This window comes from Podarcis gaigeae (genome assembly GCF_964106915.1).
Source record: "Podarcis gaigeae genome assembly, chromosome: 5".
NCBI lineage: Eukaryota > Metazoa > Chordata > Lepidosauria > Squamata > Lacertidae > Podarcis > Podarcis gaigeae.
In genome coordinates, this window is record NC_139681.1 from 1,884,024 (window position 1) to 1,905,073 (window position 21,050).

Sequence of the window (21,050 nt, forward strand, 5' to 3'; positions counted from 1 at the left end):
GAGTGGTTAGTTTCTCTGAGCCAGGTGACTCTTACCCTATTCAGCTGAAAGAATGAAGTATGCCCCCAATTTTATTTCAGAAAAAGGTTTGCTTCAGTCATTAAGAGGTTTGTGAAGTACAAGAACTCTGGAGAAGGAAAGACCCTGTAGGACAAAAATTAGGAAGCAGCTGTCTATTTTAAATTAAAAAGAGGAAAATTAAAGTGCAGAGAGATATTATACAACATTAGCTTTCTACACCTTAATATTATGACCTGCGGTGTCACAGCCTCCTGTTTCCAATAATGACAACACATTAATCATCGTTAGAAATTTTAGAGGCAGACACAGCTGGAAATCTGTTGTGCATAATGACAATTTAACATTAAGACAAATTCTGGGTTTCATCCAGCACTTCAGGATGAATAACCTGTTAAAAAGTAATAGACCAAACAGGAAGGGAGGAGTAGCAGCATTATATATAAAGGATGGGTACACTTGTGAAGAAATCCATGACCTGGAGCAGGAAAGGCAGATTGAGAGCATATGGGTAAAAAATGCAGGGGAGAGAAACGACAATGACCTTACTGTGGGTGTCTGCTATAGACCACCATGCCAGACTGGAGACTTGGATGATGCCTTATTAGAGCATTCAAAAAGGAGAGAAATAGTACAATGGGGGACTTCAACTTCCCCAATATCTGTTGGGACTCAGACACTGCCAAGAGTGTAAGGTCTGATAAATTCCTCCATTGCCTCACTGACAATTTCATTTCTCAGAAGGTGGAAGAACCAACAAGAGGATTGTCTATCTTGGACCTGGTCCTCACCAGTAGGGAGGAACTGATTGCTGAAGTGGAAGTGCTTGGAAACTTGGGAGGAAGTGATCATGTTCTCCTGGGTTTCAGGATACAGGGGCAAGGAGAAACTGAGTGTAGTCGGACACGCACTCTGGACTTTAAGAAGGCCAATTTTGAAAAGCGGAAGGAGCTACTGGGTGTGATCCCATGGTCAGAAATACTCAATGTGAAGGGAGCCCAAGAAGGATGGGAGTTTCTAGAAGGAGAAATATTGAAGGCACAAATGCAGGCAATACCAACAAAAAAGAAAAGTGAGAGGCGTCAAAGAAAGCTGGTGTGGCTGCATAAGGAGCTTACAGATGAGCTGAGGGTTAAGAAGGACATGTATAAGAAATGGAACAGAGAGGAAATCACAGAGGAGGAGCCAATGAGTAGCCAACAGGGGGAAGGTCAGGCCAGCAAAAGCTCAGAATGAGCTCAGGCTTGAAAGAGGTTTTAAAAAAAGTTCATTTGGCGATGTCCAAAGTGGAAAAACAAGCAAGTGGTAGGTCCTCTCTGTGGGGAAGATGGAAAAATGCTATTGGATGACAGAGAAAAGGCAGAACTTCTCAACACCTACTTTGCCTCTGTCTTCACCCAAAAGGAAAGTGATGCCCAACCTGGTGATAACAGAATAAGTGACATAAGGAGGGAGCTGCAGCCCAAGATAGGAAAAGAGGTAGTAAGGGAACACCTAGCTGCTTTAAATGGATTCGAATCTCCAGGGTCTGCATCCAAGGGTACGAAAGGAGCTTGCAGATCCTTTGTCTATTATCTTTGAGAATTCTTGGAGAATAGGTGAAGTCCCTACAGACTGGAGGCGGGCAAATGTTGTCCTCATCTTCAAAAAGGGGGTAAAGGAATACCAGGTAACTACCGACCAGTGAGCTTCACATCATACCAGGGAAGGTCCTAGAACAGATAATTTAGCAGTTGGGCTGTGAGCATTTTGAAAAGGATGCTGCGATTACTAAGATCCAGCATGGGTTTCTCAAAAACAAGTCATGCTAGACCAATCTATTTTCTTTTTGTGATGGAATTACAAACTTGGTGGATCAGGGAAATGCTGTGGAGATAGCATATTTTGATTTCAGTAAGGCTTTTGACAAAGTCTCCATGATATTCTTGTGAAGCTGGTAAAATGTGGGTTGAACGAGGTTACTGTTAGGTGGCTTTGTAGCTGGTTGACTGACTGAACCCAAAGAATACTCATTAATGGTTCCTCGTCATCCTGTGAAAAAGTGACAAGTGGGGTGCCGCAGGGTTCTGTCCTGGGCCCGTTGTTGTTCAACATCTTTATAAATGACTTGGATGAAGGAATTGAGAGGATGCTCATCAAATTTGCAGATGACACGAAACTGCAGCTAATGCCGCAGAAGACAGAATCAGAATTCAAAATGACCATAACAGATTGGAGAACTGGGCCCAAACTAACAAAATGAATTTCAATAGGGACCAATGTAAGGTCCCTATTGAACTTAGGAAGAACCAGATGCACAAATATAGGATAGGGAACACCTGGATTAATATGTGAAAAGGATCTCTGGGTCTTGGTGGACCACAAGCTTAACATGAGTCAACAGTGTGATGCAGCAGCAAAAAAAGCTAAAGCTATTCTAGTTTGAATCAACAGAAGTCTAGTGTCCAGATCAAGGGAAGTCATAGTACCACTCTATTCTGCCTTAGTCAGACCACACCTGCAATACTGTGTCCAATTCTGGGCATGACAATTGAAGAAGGTTGTTGATAAGCTGGAACGTGTGCAGAGGAGCATGAACAAGATGATTAAGGGTCTGGAAACCAAGCCTTATGAGGAGCGCTTGAAGGAGCTGGGTATGTATAGCCTGGAAAAGAGGAGACTGAGAGGAGATATGATAGCCATCTTCAAATATCTGAAGGGCTGTCCCATGGAGGAAGGAGCATGCTCTGGAGGATAGGACTCAAACCAATGGGTTCAAGTTGCAAGAAAGTAGATTCTGACTAAACATTCGGAAAAAACTTTCTGACAGTAAGAGCTGTTTGGCAGTGAACAGACTCCCACGAGAGGTGGTGGCCTCTCCTCCCTTGGAGGTTTTTAAAAAGAGGTTGGGTGACCATCTGTCATGGGTGCTTTAGCTGAGATTCCTATTTTGCAGGCGGTTGGACAAGATGACCCTTGGGTCCCTTCCAAATCTAAGATTCCATGACTCTCTGATTCTATGATTCTAAGCATATTTTTCCCCAAGTGCATTCTTTACCGAAATCCTGTCCTCCTCCTCCTCCCATTCCCCACATTCTTATCAATATTTTTATTTCTAAAATTCAACTGATTTTTAGTTTAACTAAGTGAACTGCTTTTGTTTCAAGGGCAAAATATTTTTATGTAAAATGTGTCGTCAAAGTTCATCCTATCTGATTTGCAGGCTTTTGATTTGCTGTTAATCAGGTTCTTCTGTTCAGCTAGCAGCTGGTGCTTTCTACAGCCAAAGAATAAGATATATGACAACTCTTATCCAGAGTTTATAATTTCAGCTGGAATCTGCGCTAAGGCACTGTGGCACAGGGAGGCCCAGGTCCCTCTTCCACACACACTCCAGCGTGCGCCAGGTCTTCCATGCTACTGACTGTGGAAAGTGCTGCAGGTGCATTAGCTGAATCTGTGCATGATTCAGCTCACAATGGAGGCTGTGATGGGGGAGGGGGGTATTTGAGCACAGCCTCACTATATGCACTGCACATAATTAAAAACAATGCCAAAAGAAGCACATCTTTCTTTTTAAGCATGCATGTGTCAGAAATGGAATCATCTTAAAAGAGGTATTCTTGGATAATTTAGTTAATCATCTAAATTGTTCGTCTGTTGCTTGTGGCTTTTCAAAATATCTGTATGACCCACCTGGTGCAGACCAGGTGTGGCATCAAGAGTGTCTGGGATTGGGAACCCTGCGGAGATGCTTGGAACAGAAAACTATCCTGGGTTTCATTCGCTTAGATTCTGCCCCCCCTATTGTGATGCTTTTTATGGGGAATTCTTCAACAGAAAGGAAGGGGAAAACTCCCCACCCCCTGGATCCATTACAAATTGTATAAATAAAAGTCAGTGATCAATCAAAGGCACCTTTTAAAACTGATCCAAGGTTTTCTAACCAGTTCATTGGCAGGGGTTGTCAATGGGATGTCCGAGGGCATTTACCCACAGACGCCCTTCCTGGAGCACACCAGGGCCTGTTTCTGGACTGAAATTAGGCTTTACAATGACCCTATTGTCCAGCAGTGGTCATGACACAGAGTCAAGGGCTTCAGTGTCTCCTGCTATGGAGTCCAGATCAGGTTCAGGTTCTGGATCTGTTGCCAGGCCCGTCTCTAACCAGTGGTGCAGCTGGCGTGCTGAATCCGGGCTGCGGGGAGTCCGGAGTTGAGCCGAGTCGTCCGGGAAGAGCCAAGAGAGCCTACCAGCAGCCAGGCTGAGCTCTTTTGCCAACGGCTCCCTCTCTGCTTATTCAGCAGCTCTGTCCCCTGCGCGCCACTGGTGTAGGGCCAGCCCAGCCAGCTTCAACAGTCACCTCGGCTCGTGCAGCGATGCTTGTTTTTTGTGCACCCGACCTTGCTGCCTCCGCCGCCGACTCGGGACCCAGGCTCCGGCTGCTGCTTAGGAGTGCCAAGCAGGAGACGTTGAGGCGCGGCCAGCCTTGCCCGGCCTTGCAGCCTCCGCCGCCTGCCACCTCAGGAGTGGGGCTCCTGCTGCTCAACAGCCGTAGGAAGGGGGGGCGGGTCTCCCCAGGGGCCATCATGGAGGGGGGGGGTGACAAATTATCAAGGAACAATTACTGCCCTACTAGGGCGGTTCATAAAAAACTTTTTTTAGAAAATGTCTGCTCCAAAGGCTTTATCTTACTGCACTAGGGATTATATAGCTACATGTGAAAATTCATGTATATCAGTTAATATCTTGACCCTCCTCCATGAAAATAGCTGTTTACTTAGCCGTTTTCCTATGTTGGGAAGGCTGAAATTTCAACAAAGCATGTGCCTTTGCTAGACTCTTTTCAGGCACCTGCTAAAAGCATTCTTCTTTAGGCAAGCATACCTAGATGCTTAGGAAGCTGAAGTAATTGTAATCTTAACATTTTAGCTTTTGTACGTTTTAAAGTAGGATTGTTAATTTTTCCTGATTTTATTGCTGTGATTTTTTTTGGTTTTTTAAAATAAATTTTATTAAATAAATAAACAATAAATATAAATAAAATAACACAAGCCAAAACACAATCCATCCTGTAGATTTAGGTATCTGTCCATAGTCGCCTGCTTGTTATCAGAGGCTCAGAATCCACATTCCTTTGTAAGAAAATATGAAATAACATAAAACCATTTTTGCAGGTGAAAAAAAACACAATGGGGAGGTGACAAGAAAATTTCTGCACCGGGTACCACCTGACCTTCCTACGCCTCTGCTGAGCGGGAGGCGCTGAGGCGTGGCCGGCCTGCCTAGAGGCTGTGTGCTTCCCACTAGGTGCACAGCCCAGCCTTGCCTCCGCCACCCTCCGCCTGCCCAGAGTCCGAGGCAGAGCAAGGGAGGCGTTGAGGTGGCCGGCCCAGATCCCTCAGCCCCCTTGCCACTGAGGAGCGGTCCTTCAGCCCACCGGGTCTCGCCTGGTGAATGGGGCTTGGGCTACAGGGCACATGCCAAACCTTCTGTGGGGTGGCCACCCCTGGAGCCCTTTCCAGTGACTGCCACAGAGAAGCCCGTTTATTTATTTCTTGGAGTATTTTAATCATAGTATCACAGAACTGGATGGTTGGAAGAGACCCCGAGGGTTCTCTAGACCAACCCCCTCCAGTGCAGGAATCACAGCACAAGCATCTCTCACAAAACAAGTCTGCTCCATCTTCCCTGCAAACAGCCCTTCAGATAGAATAACAGAACCATTCAGAGTTGGAAGGGAACCACCACGGTCATCTAGTCCAACCCCCTGCAATGCAGGAATCTTTTGCCCAACATGGGGCTTGAAACCACAACCCTGAGATTAAGAGTCTCATGCTTTACTGACTGAGGTATATCTAAGTTCAGCATTTTTTCTCATTTTGGTGCCAGGTTAAGCTATGCCATTTAAGACCAGGAGTGACTTGTCAGATTTTGGCTGGCTCACATGCATCTGAGAATATATCCTGCTTGCTTTTCCCAAGCAGAGATAATGTGCAAGCGGGTGTCAGCTTCCTAAAAAAAGGTGAACAACTCTGGAAAATGGGGGGCGGCAGCGCTGGAGGGATCTTTGCACCACAGCGCTGGATATGCTTAAGATGGCCCTGTCTGTTGCTTCAGGAGGCCACTATGTCTGAGCCCCCAGAAGAATTTCCATACCACCAGGACCTCATGGGAACCTTCTTCTGAAAAAAAACAAATACCGCTGACAGTACCTCACTGCTCCAGCACATGGAGCTATGGAATAGAGAAGAAGGACCCATCTTCATCCCAGAAGGTTGACCCTTTAAGAACTTGGAAGTTCTCCAGAATGTGGTGGAGCCTGAAAGAGATGGTCTGGAGGCAGAGGCTTAAAAGGGCTCAATATGCCCACAACTTCTCTCAAAGTAAGACTGGAACACGATAGGCTTGGAAAAGCCTTCTATTTTGCCCAGTAGACAGGCTTTTTCAAGCCTAACTACAGTGCAGGTAGGTGATTTCAGGGCTGTTGCCAGCCTCTTCCCTGCTGTGCCCTGCTCACCACAATTATGCTTCAAAGAAGCAATTTATTGGCTTTAGTAGAAACCATTTATGGGCTGGGTGGGTGTAGTTGTGGTGTGTGCATAGTGCCCAGAGCATTTATTTTCTGGTTTGTATAAGCTTCTGAGGTAATGGAAAGTCAACTCCAATTTTTAAAAAAGTTATGCCACAAATAACATCCCGCTCTATTCTTTGGAGGCTAAATAGTAACTCTGTTTCTGGGAAGTGGCACAGTGCCAATCTCTCATTCTTTACTACTGAATTTGGCTGGTGTTTACTTACAGGGTCTACAGCTCCAGTGACTTACATACAACAACTGGGCACCATACGAGAATGGAAGGGTCATTCACCATTAGCATCATCAGGAGAGCCCCTGCTTTCTCATCCATTCTCACTAGGCCTTAGTTACTGCTGTGTAGGACAGGCGCTGAAAACAGACACATTATGTGACAAATGCCTCTCTGCACGGCACTGGCCTCCAGTTCAGATAGCCAGTACAGGCAGTCCCATGTAGAGAGCTCTCTTCCTGTCTGAAATTCTGTTACCACACTTCCTCAAGGCATGTCTAAACTACTTCTCTGTTTTCAGGGAATAAGCCAGCAGCATGAATGCTTGGGGGAATCTGGCGTGAAGGCTGCTGTTGTTAAAAAATAAACATTATTATTTCATTCATGAATCACTTCCTATGAGATAACTCAAAAGCATTTAACATAAATAAAACAATTTTAAAAACAAAAACCCAATTACATACAAAACTATTCAAAAAAACCACCAAAAATTATTACCATATATAAAATCAATTTCAAATCCAATGCAGATATGAACGTGGATACCAATATTCACTTATAAGACTTGCTGATAGAGAAAAGTCTTCAACAAGTACCTAAAGGACACTAAGATACGGCATTCGTGTGGTATGTAATGGGTAACTTCCTCCGAAACCATTGTGCAGAACAGACTTCCTAATCATGCGACGGTGGCGTGGCGGCAGCAGCAGGAGTCCCCATTAGCTAAAGTGGTGCTTCAGGTTAAGAACAGGTTCAGGTTAAGAACGGACCTCCGGAACGAATTAAGTACTTAACCTGAGGTGCCACCGTACAAGCTGTTTTGTTTCCCTCTGTTGGCAGTTAGACTTCCCTGTTAGTTCTCCACTCAAACTAAAAGCAAGAGCAGTCACCATCAGAGAATGACAGAAAGAGGAATCTAGTTTCAGGAAGGTTTACAGGCTTTATTTGAATTAGCACAGTTTCTTCAAGTTGGCAATTAAAGAAATTGCTGGATATCGAAGTAATCTGAGTCATCAGCATCTGCAGATACATTCACACCTTGTGTAATTAGTTGGCTTCAGATTATGTGTTGACCAAAATACTTTTAAAAAATAAAAATGGTTCACATCTGAACTGGGATTCAACACAGCATGAAATGATTGCAGGCATTCAATAAATGCAGTGAATCACATTATTGTTCATCTAGCCATATGGAAGTTCTGAGTTCTGAGTCATGCTAACTATGAATCTTGGCTGCCCTGTATGGAAAGTAAGTAAAGATTAAGCAACCACCCAATAAAAATAGCATGTTATGTTCATTGCTTATTTTAAGAAAGGGAGAAAAATAAGAGAGAAAAGAGACAGTGGTACAATCTAGTTTGCAAAAGGAAGTTGGGCAGAAACACTGATCGTGACATTTGCACAATTATTACCTGTTTAGAACAGAGTATGTTGAATTGTGTAATACAAGCCAATGATCTAACAATCTAAGTGATAACAACATTCACTGGTCAATGATTTTCTCCACATATTTGCTCAAATGCAATATTAATGCCAACTATCAAGCATCTACAACAGCTAGGAGATGTACACAATCAAGAAATTGGTCAGTATTTACAGGAGTTTATAATCTAAAACAGATGATACACGAAGAAAGTAGGACTGCAGCTGAAGAATGGAAAGTGCAGCTTGCTTTGATTTATCTAACTTGTATATTACTTTTTACTACAAAAATAAAGTCTCCGTGATGTAATTTACAATGCAATGAAGTGTAATAAAAATACATTAAACCAAGCAAAATATCAAAACAAAAGTGATGACCAAAACGCATATGACAGCCTGGACTGAGGATTCCTCCTCTCCATAAAGGGGTTCCCTCAATAAAGCTGGTAAGAGGGGCTTCCATGGCTGAAGAGGCAGATGGACCTTTGTGTGGCTGGAACTGAGGAAAGCTGTGACAGAAGCAGCTTAGAGGGGATGTTGGTGGGAAGAGGGGTGGAGAAGAGCAAGGCCTTATAACACCACCACTTTGGTCCGACACAACTAGTGTAAATAGGACTTTAACCTGCTTTAAACTACTGTTCTCTCCCCCAGAGAGACATAATTATAGAGCAGTTTTCTCCAGTCATGTTACAAATGAGAGGTGGGGGGAATAAAGTGGGAAAGCTGAAGGGCTTTTCTTGCCTCAAAAGGGCAAGAGCTGTTGAAGATGGCTTCACAGAACCCCCCTTGCTTCTCCAACCCCAGCATATTCCATACCTCTTTGATCCGTTTGACTAAAGCATTCTGGTCAAAGGCAACCGCTTCTGCGCATTGGTGAAGGTGGTCTTGGTATCGCAGGCAGAGCTGTAGAACTTGCTGAGAATCCAGTTTCTCCAGTTTTATGTTGGTAGGAGCTGTCTGCCCACTGAGAAGACCTAGAAGAAAATTGACAGCAAAGGAATTTACTAAAATGGCTAACAGCAGAACTAGCAAAGGGATTGGTGTGATCAAAAACAAAACGCATGTAACAGCATCTCCACATAAATCCCCAGTTGTAATCAGCCTGTTATTAGTGCCATTTACCATGTTACACAAAGACAAATCCAGAAGCAGCTCAACAGCTTACTGGTGACCTATCATGTAGGATACAAAGGCCTTCAAAGCACCTTGCAGGCAGCAAGACACTGCTAAAATGGAGGGGGGGAACTCTTCATTTTGATCAGAAAGGCGTTTGCACTGCGTTAGATGTGGGAAACCTGCCTGCAATGGGAACTTGAGTAAACCTGATACTGTATATGCAGCTTACACAAAATCGAACTCTACCCTCCGCCCATCAGCTGATGTCCCCCACCCATCAGAGTGATGTCAGCTGACTGACCGGGAGGTGGGGGCATGGTATTGAAAAAATGACCTGATGGACTAAACACCTCCGAATCACCACAATGATTTTATCTAACTCCCTTTTCCTTCCTTTCTTTCCTTCCAGCCAGGGCATGAAGGGCCACTCTGTGTGTAGCAAACTATTATTGTGACTCCAAAGAAACCAGACCATTTCTGCTGGGGTGGCGTTCTTGCCTGTTTGCAGCATTTATTTCTTTATTGTGTTTTACTGTGTTTTGTCAGGCTACATGTTGTATACAGTGGTACCTCTGGAGCCCCGTTCGCATCCAGAAGCGAACGCAACCCACGTCCGTGTGGGTCGCGATTCACCTGCTTCCGCGCATGCGCGTGACATCATTTTGACCGTCTGTGCATGCGCGAACGGCAAAACCCGGAAGTAACGTGCTCCGTTACTTCCGGGTCACCGCAGCATACAACCCGAAAATACTTATCCCGAAGCTACTTCAACTCGAGGTATAACTGTATTGCTTTGGGCAGAACTCTCTGGAAACTAGTGACTGGCACTTAGGTAAAACAAAAAAAAATTCCTTCCAGTAAAGACCAGGTATCTGAAGAAGTGTGCATGCACATGAAAGCTCATACCAAGAACTGACTTAGTTGGTCTTTAAGGTGCTACTGGAAGGAAATTTTTTTGTTTTGACTATGGCAGACCAACACGGCTACCTATCTGTAACTGGCACTTAGGTAGTAATTACTCATCATGCATGTAAAAATCTTCCATAAGGAATACAGTAAGCCCACAACTGATGCACATTTAACTTGTGTGCATTCAGCTATACACATATGGCAAAAAATGTACAAAAGGGGGGAAGCAAAAGAGGGTGGAGTTTAAAAAAAAAAAGGCTTTGGCAATCCCACCCGTCATTGAACCCAATGGGCTTTGACTACAAGATTTTGGCTTTAGGAGCAAACCCCAGGACATCACCCCACGTCATTTGCACGCATACTCTACTCATGCTGCTAGAAAAAATTGTTGAAATTGTTGCCTCTTACATTAACAGGAGAACAGTAACACTATTTCCTTGCTTTATTCGTTTTTTAAAATAGCAACGTATTCTCAGCTTTTCCAAGTGTCTATTTGCAATCATATTCTGGGAGGCAGAGACAACATGGGTGGCTGAATTATAAAAAGGAAAAGCCATGCAGAAGGTCTGCTAACAATCATATTCTATTTCCCCTCCCCTTCCCCACATTCAATAGTCATAAAGCTGTTTTACTCTCTCACACACAGCACCTCTGGCTATTCAGTTTCTAAATAAAGAGCGAGGTAGTTTAGACTATTTATTCCCAATCCAGTGTGCTGTTAAGAGAAGTGCTGGTGCCACATAAATTAAATTACATATTTAAAAAGCTTCTTGTGGGCCCACCCACAGAAGAGGGTGCCTGCTGTGTCACTACATCACATACTGTATTTCTCTAGCCTAATTGCCTACACTGAATCTTCCCTTCCTGCGATCAAGCAATTCTTCCCCAACTCCACATAAAAGGGGTGGGTGCAGAATTGCCCACGGAGTGCAGTCAGGAAGCACTCCGCCATCTCTTCCAGAGAAACACGGGGGGGGGGGCTCTTTGGGGGGAGTCTAATTTGTACTTTACCTTTACTCACAAAACGGCTGTGGGGGCAAATGTGAAACTGTGCATGCAAAATTTAATTCAAGGGGCAAAACTCCCTGGGAATCGTATGCATCTGTCCCCTTAGTACTGTACAAGATTTAAATGCCTTTCATGGCAAAGCACACATTTTAACAAAAGACAAGGCACTACAAAGTGCATTTGCTATGTGCCCTTTAGACCACATAAACCATTAACATGACAGCAACTTTGGCAATACCAGTTAAAATAATTTGCACAGGGAAATCTATACATATCTAGAGGGCATGTGGGTCAATGGCACTGGAAGCTTAAAGAAAATAAAAACCTGTGCCACCAGGTGCCTGATCTGCAGCTAGGAACGTGGGCCGGCTGTGAGGCATGAAGGCCGCTCCCTGCAAGGTCCTTTCCACCTGGCCTAGGGGGCGAGGCCCAGACTCACCAGCCCCACTATGTTAAATATGTATTCTGTAGTTGACCTCCTTTGTAATGTTTTATTTTGAAATCTTTAAGAAAATATTTTAGTTTTCTGTTATGTTGCTTTGACTGTATACTCTGTATTTGACTTTCTTCAGATTGTATATAGTATGTTCAAACAAAAATTATGTCTGCAATGTTATCCAGTTCTCCTTGATTCCTTTTCCTGCCCCCTTCCTTCACCCACTCCCTCTTCTCATGTTATGCTGTTTGTGCAGGGGGAAAAGAGTCCTGCTCTTGCCAAGAGTGACCTCAGCTCATTCTTATTTGGTGATACACTGGAGAATTTCACTCAAGCAAACATTTGCAAAGTTTCAAAGTCTCAAGGTTATTGGCACCTTGTTGCTGCTACATTTGCTGCTTCTTTTTCATTATTCTTGACTTGGTTTGCTCATGCAAGTCATTATACTGGAAGAAGCATTAAAAATAAAGACGTGACACTTTCAGGTCCCTGCACCAGTCTTTAGGAGACCCCTTTTGTCAGGAATTAGGAGTCGTTCCCCCCTCGCCCCACCCCCCAACAGCAAGTGTGACTTTTGAGTCTTTTTGCATAAGGAATGTGCAATACTGAAGCAAGAGATGGTCAAAAATGCAATACAGGATTACACCCAAGATTAAAACTATGAAATAAATCACCCTCCCTATGAACAACATTTTTACAAGAGTCAAACTGTCAGGGAACTGCCATCGGCTCAGAGGCGAGAGACAGAAGGGCAGTTGTGTCACAGGGAGCCTCCGAAAATCTTGCAAAGCAGTTCCTCTTCAGCGAGGAGGAAAGCCCCACCTCCAGGGGGGAAGAGGTGCAAGGACCAGAGGATGCTAGTGGGAGCCGTAACACCGCTCCTGAGCAAGCTGGAGAGGAGGGAAACATGCCCTTGCCATCGCCCGTCATGCGCAGTAGTCTGAGGCGCAGGGAGGGGCGGAAACGGCTGGGAGTAACGAAACTTTTATGTTGGGGGAGGTACAAAAACAGACCACTCCCGGATTCTGCTAGTGACTGCGCCAGACATGAACTTATGATGCTCTTCACTGTAAATAGTTTGCACCAAAATAAAGCCTGTAAAAGACAGGCCGGAGTCCTGCCTGGTTACTCTTGAGCAACCGCAACAGCCATCTGACACAAACCAAATCATTTTATGCAAGTGCAAAATAAGAGTTATGAAGTCCCTACAAGACAACACAGCAAAGGAACTGGTCACTATTCATTTGCACATTTAAATAGCAACAAGCCTAAAATAAATACCTGAAAATTTGACTAGAGGCAGAACATTTAAGGCTCATCATAATTATGACCATATTCCCAGCACACTACGAAACTGATTTAGTAGTTTGTCACTAACTTGGTAAATCTGTGTCTGGGCTGTACCACCTCTGACTGTTCATATGACTGAATGTTCTTTCATAAAAAAATATCCTCCACAGAACTCTAGATGGGGGGGAGGGGCAGAATGGTTTGAGCTAGCTTTCTATTTGCAAGGATTCTTTCTCTTTTTGCACGGAGAGCACTGAACTGTGTGGGGCCACAGCTGCAGGCTGAGGTTGTACAGTTCAGACACAGCCTTGCCAGCAGATGAAAACACAGGAACAGTAAGAGGAGGTTGTGCATCTTGGTCTTCCATTGCTACAACAGAACCCGGCTACACACACTGCTTGTCAGGTAACAATTCTGGACACGTACAAGTTCTCTGACTATGTAGATCCATCAGGATTAGACTTGCTGGATGCAAAAGAAAATTACCCTAAGAGGGGTATTACCGTCATGATCATATCAAGGTATTTTTGAATGCCATTATGCCTTGCAGGCACATGAAAAATTGTGCAGCAACTTTTAGCGAAATGTCTCAATTTTTATTGTATAGGTAGCAAAATACTCCTACAATGCCACACTTAACGAGTAAACTAAAATTTTGGTGAAATGAAAGGCAATATCACCTGCTGCAGAAGAATTTAAATCTTTCTTGCAGGAAAACTGTCCAAATGAATGCTTATTTAGGGCAGAGACGCAGGCAGATGGGTGAGGGTGTGCAGCTCTGGGGTTTAATGATCACAACAGAAATACTGAGAAAAACTTTCTCCATCAGCACTCTCTCTCTCTCTCTGTGCATTCTGCTAAGGCAGGAACATTACTGGCCTAAGGAGAATGAGCAGAATTTCAATATATACAATGCATAAGCCTCAGAGGGCAAAGTGACATTTCTTCAGAATCAGGCTGGCTTCAACCCTCAGAAGTCTGAAACTAAGACCAAGAGGGATACTGTTGTGACGTGGGGTTTGTGATTTCAGCTCTCTTGACATAATATGCTGGAGACAGTTCTCTAGTAACACTTCTTTATTAAAGCAAACAAGACTGAGACTTGAGGAGGGGAGAGCTACATTTATAGGGACAGGGAACAAGCTAGAAAGGATACATTTTGGAGGGAACAATCTCAGGCAATCACAGTCCTGCCTTTTGGAGGAAACCAATAAGACAGAGGATCCAAATACAGCAGCTTAAATGAACCAATAGTAGCTGTACCCTCTGGAACCAAAAGGCAGTTACTTTACCCTAATGCAATACAGACAATAGTAATACAGATATTGTCCCATTAAACTTTAATTAGTTTAATGTAAATGCCCAGTGCGCTTCCATCGTCACAAGTCCCACTACAGCAGAGTATTTCGCACAGCAGTTGAAGAAGGGCAGGAGAGGCAGTATCTTTTCAAAGAGGAGTCTTGGAGCATGCGGTTTGTAACTCAAAGATAAGGTTTATTTACAAAACAAAAAACAACCCTGGCGAAGAACCACACATCTCAGCAAACACGCCCAAAAAGAGGGAGAAAAGGGAAGAACAAACACACAGGAGACTATTTATACAAACTCATGTTCCTGGAAGCCTAATGACCTCCAGCTGCTCAGTGATTAGAGCGTTTCTGCTACCCTTTAACCCTTTGATAGCAACACCCCCTCTCGCTCGTAACACTGAGCTGCACCAACCTTAATTCAAATTTAAACCTGAACAGAAACATTTATGAGATTGCGGACCCAAAGCTTTCGTAAAACCGTCTGCGAGATTTTCTTGGCTTGGACAATACTTTAGTTCAATTAAACCTTGTTTTACACTTTGGCATACATTTTGATAACGGATATCCAAGTGTTTTGTGTGGGCCTTGAATTGACCTGATTTAGCTAGTTTAATACAAGGTTGGTTGTCTTCCCACACTCTGATAGGTAGGGAACATTCTCCAAACAATTCTTGTACCAGTTGCTTATAAAATTCCAGTTCTCTACATATATCTGATAATGCATTAAACTCAGATTCAGTTGAACTTAAAGCTATAAGTGACTGCTTTCTTGATCTCCAACCAATTAGTGCATTTCCAAATTTTATCGCCATTCCTGACACTGATTTTCTATCTGGTCCAGCATCTGCCCAACTGCTGTCGGCCCAACATTCAAGTTGTGTGCTGCCCTCTGCTGATAGTTTTAAGCGAAACCTTTTGGTAGTTTGGAGATACCTTAAAACTCTTTTTACTCCTTGCCAAGCATGCATTGATGGTTTTTCAGCTTGTCTACACAGCATGTTGACAGCATATGTTATATCGGGCCGAGTCCACTGTGCAATGTGGAGTAGACTGCCTATCGCTGACTGGTAAACCCCAGGATTACTGAACTCTGCCTGTTGCTCGGCTTGAGCATCCTTTGTGTAACTTAACTCCATTGGGGTTTTAACACCAGCACAGTTGTCTATTTTAAACCTTTCCAGCAACTGCTGGATCTTAGCTTCTTGGCTGAGCCAATAGTTCCCATTTTCATCTTGCTGAATTTTAACTCCTAGATAAACAGATACATTGCCTAGTGATTTTATCTGAAACCTTTCTCCAAGCTTTGTGGCAAATTGTTGTGCAAGTTTATCATCCTTTCCACTGTATAATAAATCGTCAACGAATATCAAAACTGCTTCTTGTTCACATCCCGAGCCTTTTAGATAAAGACACGCATCTGCTGCGCTCTTTCTGAACCCCATGCTCTCTAGAGCATCGTTTAAACAGGAATTCCAATTACGGGCGGACTGTTTCAACCCATAAATGGATTTGTGTAGGCGCCAGACCTGGTTTGGCTTGTCTCCTTCAAAACCCGGTGGTGGTGTCATATAGACTTCCTCCTGTAAGTCTGCATTTAAATAAGCCACATTGACATCAAAATGAAACAGCTTATTTCCCTTCTTAGCTGAAGAGGCTAAAAGCATTCTTAGTGACTCCGATCTTGAAGTTGGGGCATAGATTTGAGAATAGTGAACACCTTTGCGCTGCGAAAACCCTTTTGCAACTAGTCGGGCTTTATATTGCAACTCCTCAGTAGTTGTGGGCTTTAAACGATATACCCATCGACAACCTACAGCTTGTTGCCCTTTCGGAAGCTCTGTACTTGTAAACACACCGAGAGACTTCATTGAAGACATCTCTTTTTCCATTGCTTCCTGCCACTTTGCGGCTTCTGAGCTTGGAAGCTGTTGTACATCCATATAGCTATCTGGCTCACACTGTGCCATATTTACGTATACACTTGTTACCTTAAACCGCTCTGGCGGCTTGCCCTTTGTGGCACGATTTGACCTGCGCAATTGTTCCTCTTGTGCCCCCTCTGACCGTTGGCTGTCAGAATCTGTCTCAGACTTTATACCTGGATGTGCCTCTAGGGATAAAGACCTCCGTTTAGATACCTCCCTTGGGCTTGGTGTTGCAGGCGACCTGCTTCTCTTTTGCTGTCTGCTAGGCCTACTGACTGGCGATGTTGGAACACCCCTAGATTTTGGCTTTTCTACCTTAGGAGAAGGACCTTGTGCCTGGTCAGAATCTGCATCTGAACCATGTGCACCATCCTCTTCTGGCTCACTACTCTCTGGACTTTCATTCTCAGCATAAATGCCTAAATCATCTCTCAAAATGTCAGGGTTACCGTGTAAGTGAGTCCATCCAGACTGCTCACAAAATTCAGCGCTCCTACTGAGGACCACTCTTGTAGTATCCCCATTTGGGTTCACGAACCTCCAAGATTTGGCGTGTGGTTCGTACCCACAAAAGATGAGTTTCCTAGCCCTTGGACCTCCCTTTTTCCTTAACGCTTTTGGGATAAGTACATAGGCTGGACATCCAAACACCCGAAAGTAATTAATTTTGGGCTTCTTCCCATATAAAGCAAAATAAGGGGTAGTGCCAATTACAGAATTATATACTCGGTTCAGAATATGAGTAGCCACCTGCCAGGCTTCCGCCCAGTAACTTTGAGGGAGTTTAGCATCAAACAACATAGAGTTTGCCAACTCTTGCAGAACCCTGTTTTTACGTTCGGCCACGCCTCCTTCTTGGGGGGAATAAGGTGTAGACAGACGATGCTTAATTCCCTTTTTCTTAAAGAAATTCTGCAACACAGACCCGGTAAATTCTGACCCTCTGTCTGTCTGAAAAGCAAGTACTCTAGTACCGAATTCAAGTTCCACTGCATGAACCCAATTTTTAACTGTTTCTGCAGTATCTGCTTTTGTTTTGAGAGGAAAAAACCATGTAACCTTTGTTTTGTCATCCGAGAGACACAGTGCATACCTCGAACCTCCCATGCTAGCAACAGGCATTGGGCCACATAGGTCCATATGCACAAGTTGGAATACTTTGTCAGATTTCCTATCTGAACTGGGATAGCTGCATCTATGAACCTTCACCCTTTTGCATGCAGTACAATCCAAATACTTAGTACATTTATTCATTTTGCACCCTTCTGATAATTCAGGTTGCATTTTAACATACTGAAAATTAATATGTCCCAGACGGCGGTGCCATAAATGGACACAAGAATTATGGGTAGGCGTGTTCACACAACCAGCATGAACCTGTTCAACTTCATCTGGACTTGTCTCAAAATAATATAACCCATCTCTGCATTCCACCTGCAAAAGAGATACGTTATTCTTTGAAATAGTGCAAACCCCATTTTCAAACACAGTTTTAAACCCATTTCTATCAAGTTCTGACACAGACAAAATACACCCCTTCAATCCCTTTAGCACGTAGGCATCAATTTCTGTTTGCAAACATTTCAAGAACACTGTGCCTACGGTCTCTAAGGAATGTTTAGTTGAATCTGCCATTGTCACAACTTTAAGGGTTTGCAAATGTCTGCAATTCTGCAAACGGACACTAGATGGCGCCACCAGGTGGTGAGATGCACCACTGTCGATCAACCAGCGTAGATTGCTGCCTTGGCCACGCCCTTGCATCAACGCCATTGCTGAAGCCATGTGCTGTGTGCTGTGGGAGTAGCCATGACCTCCTCTTCTTCGACGTCCCCTGGAACTCCTTGTCTGGTAACTAGGGGTAACGGCCTTGGTGCTGTCTTGACCAGGTTCACGTGGACAATTCCTAATTAGATGGGAAGGGGAACCACAGTGAAGACAGTGTCTAGCTGCAAAAGCATTTACTGTGTGCTCAAACTCAGCATCAACACTCTTAGGCACAGCATAACTCCCCTTTAAAGACAAACCTCTTTCTCTTTGCCTCTTATCCTGTTCATCTGCAAGCCGAGATGAAATGTATTCAAGGGTTAATTCAGTTGAAGGCATAGCTTCCAAAGTTAGAGCTAGAGTCTCATAGCTTTTATCAAGAGAAGACAACAATATGTATGACTGCTGCTCCATAGAGAAAGGAATGCCCAGCTGTCTTAGTTGATTAAAGGCAGACACCATTTTGGCAATATGTTCTTTTACACACGCTCCCGGTTGGAGACGTAAATCAAACAAACATCTTGTAGCATGGATCTTGGCCCCCGCAGTGTTTCTGGAATTTAGCCGCTGCAGAACCGTCCAGACCTCATGCGTGTTCTTTAACTCAGAAACGTAAGGCATTTGCTCTGGTCCCACTGCCAAAACTAGTAGACCTTGGGCTTTCCTGTCACGTTTCTGTGAAGCTGCTGCTGTTGCTTTGTCTTCTGCAGACGCGTCTGCAGCTGCCTGTAAAGGCGGTGCTTCAGTACAACTCCACAACTCTTTTGCTTGCAACCAAACCCTTACTCTAGCCTTCCAATCTTGCCAATTTTTTCCATTGAGTCGCGTAAACGGGACAGTAAAACTTTCCTGGGACTCTGCCATCCTCCCTGGGGCTTAGGAACGATACTCACACACCTGTAGACCGTCTCCCAGCTGCTGAGGTGGCTCCTTGAAGAACAAGACGTCTTCCAGCGAGTACAAACTGCGCAGTGCCTGTTTAAAACTTTTCTAGGCACGTTGCAGGACTCAAGCTGCTTTGAAGGCTTTCGTTGTCGGCAACCGCTTCTGACTTCGCTCCAGTCCTTGCATAAATCACTCTGAACTGCACTCCTTAGCTCCTTCTTGACGTACAAACACCCATAACCTGTCCCATTAAACTTTAATTAGTTTAATGTAAATGCCCAGTGCGCTTCCATCGTCACAAGTCCCACTACAGCAGAGTATTTCGCACAGCAGTTGAAGAAGGGCAGGAGAGGCAGTATCTTTTCAAAGAGGAGTCTTGGAGCATGCGGTTTGTAACTCAAAGATAAGGTTTATTTACAAAACAAAAAACAACCCTGGCGAAGAACCACACATCTCAGCAAACACGCCCAAAAAGGGGGAGAAAAGGGAAGAACAAACACACAGGAGACTATTTATACAAACTCATGTTCCTGGAAGCCTAATGACCTCCAGCTGCTCAGTGATTAGTGCGTTTCTGCTACCCTTTAACCCTTTGATAGCAACAGATATAAAATCCTTTGACTCAATACACAACAGATACGTTTTGACTTCAGCAGCACACCAAAAAGCCAGCATCTTTTCACATCTTGTACAAGTTGTTACACTCTTAAGTTTCTAACACAAGAGCTGCTTTATCTTGTTTTTTGCCCCCTTTGCAGCTAACAAGAGTCCTGGGAGAGGAGGAAGTTAATCTGAATCAGAGGAAGCAATTTAAGTTTTGCAACATCAATTTGGCACTGTCTTCATCTATCCCTTCATTCCCTCACAATGTCACCTCACAGAACCATAGAATTGGAAGGAACCACAAAGGTCATCTAGTCCAAACCCCTGCAATGAAGGAATCTTTGACCCAATGTGGGGCTCAAACCCACGACCGAGCTCTACTGCTATATTGCCTGAGCTATCCCAGGCCAGGCCATCATGCTGTGTGGCAGGTCTGGAAATGTTATCTGAGTGCTCCCACTATCAGCCCATTTCAAACTGCACTGTTTCATTGCCATTAGAGCCTTTGCATTGTGGCCTCTGCATGGAAGCCAATATTCAACGGTGCAATGCCCTATGGCAAGGGACCCCAACAATTCAAAATGTTTTTCAATTAGGAATGTCATCAATGGAGGAACAGAAGAGAAAGATTAGGAACTGACAACATGCTATTAACTGCTACCCCCCCCCCCCATGTATCTATACAGATTAGGGGCTTATGGGTTGGTTGGTTTCTTTTAATTGACCCATTCTTTAAGATGCAGAATCAAATCATATATAAGAAAATGGAAGCTGTGATTGGAAATATTTAGGATTCACAAAATCTCTAGGAAACTACAGAAATGCAATGTATGTATCTGGCAAATGATCGAGATTCACTTGGCTTGGTACACGCCCTGAAAACAGTGTTGCAGCTTTAAACTTCTGAGGTTGGTATGGCTGCATTTTTTATAGCTTTGTTAATAATCCTTTGAACTAGAGGTTTTCATAGATTTTTTTTAACTTGCCTTTTGAGGTTTTATAAGACTGCTTTTCCCTAGCAGCAATTTGTGTGCCAGACACACCTTTTATAAAGTCAATGGATTATTACTACTTGATTAAGTGGCTCCATCTACTCAAGCTTCTAGGAACATGTGGTGTGTATTTTTATCCTGATTATGATTAAGCTCTGCCTTTGGTTGTCTCATGACATCTGGGGAGAAAAGAACCCAGGAGACACCAGCCACACATTCCAGTCTGGACTCCACGGCACAGTGTCCAGACTGGACCCCATTCTGCTCACACAAGGCCTGCTCCCCCTGGTAGAAACAACAAACACTGGTAACATTAAAACCACAGACCACGGGCCAGTAGAAGCTACCCTCAAAATAGGAGAGGAAGCACAAATTCACGGAGAATTCACACTCTTCTTAAAACATGCTTTGGTTCGAAAGTTTATCTCCACACAGCCTTAAATCCACAGCTTAAGTCCTTAAAACGACATTTCTGACTCATGAGGGGAGGGGATTCTTGTTTAATCACATAAGGAAAGAAAGGAAAGGTTTTTTCCCCCTCCCCCATCAGTCATTTGCCATGCCGAGTCTTGGCGTATCTTCTC

At 43.9% G+C, this 21,050-nt stretch overlaps 1 protein-coding gene across 2 annotated transcripts in view; it reads right to left on the reverse strand.

Annotated features, from left to right (window-relative positions):
• The window catches only part of BORCS5 (BLOC-1 related complex subunit 5), a 43,649-nt gene that overhangs the window by 15,290 nt on the left and 7,309 nt on the right, over positions 1–21,050 (reverse strand). For both annotated transcript variants that reach the window (XM_083738984.1, XM_083738983.1), the window contains one exon: positions 9,042–9,199. In XM_083738984.1, coding sequence (XP_083595110.1) covers positions 9,042–9,199 — 158 coding nt within the window. The remainder of the gene's footprint in view (positions 1–9,041; positions 9,200–21,050) is intronic.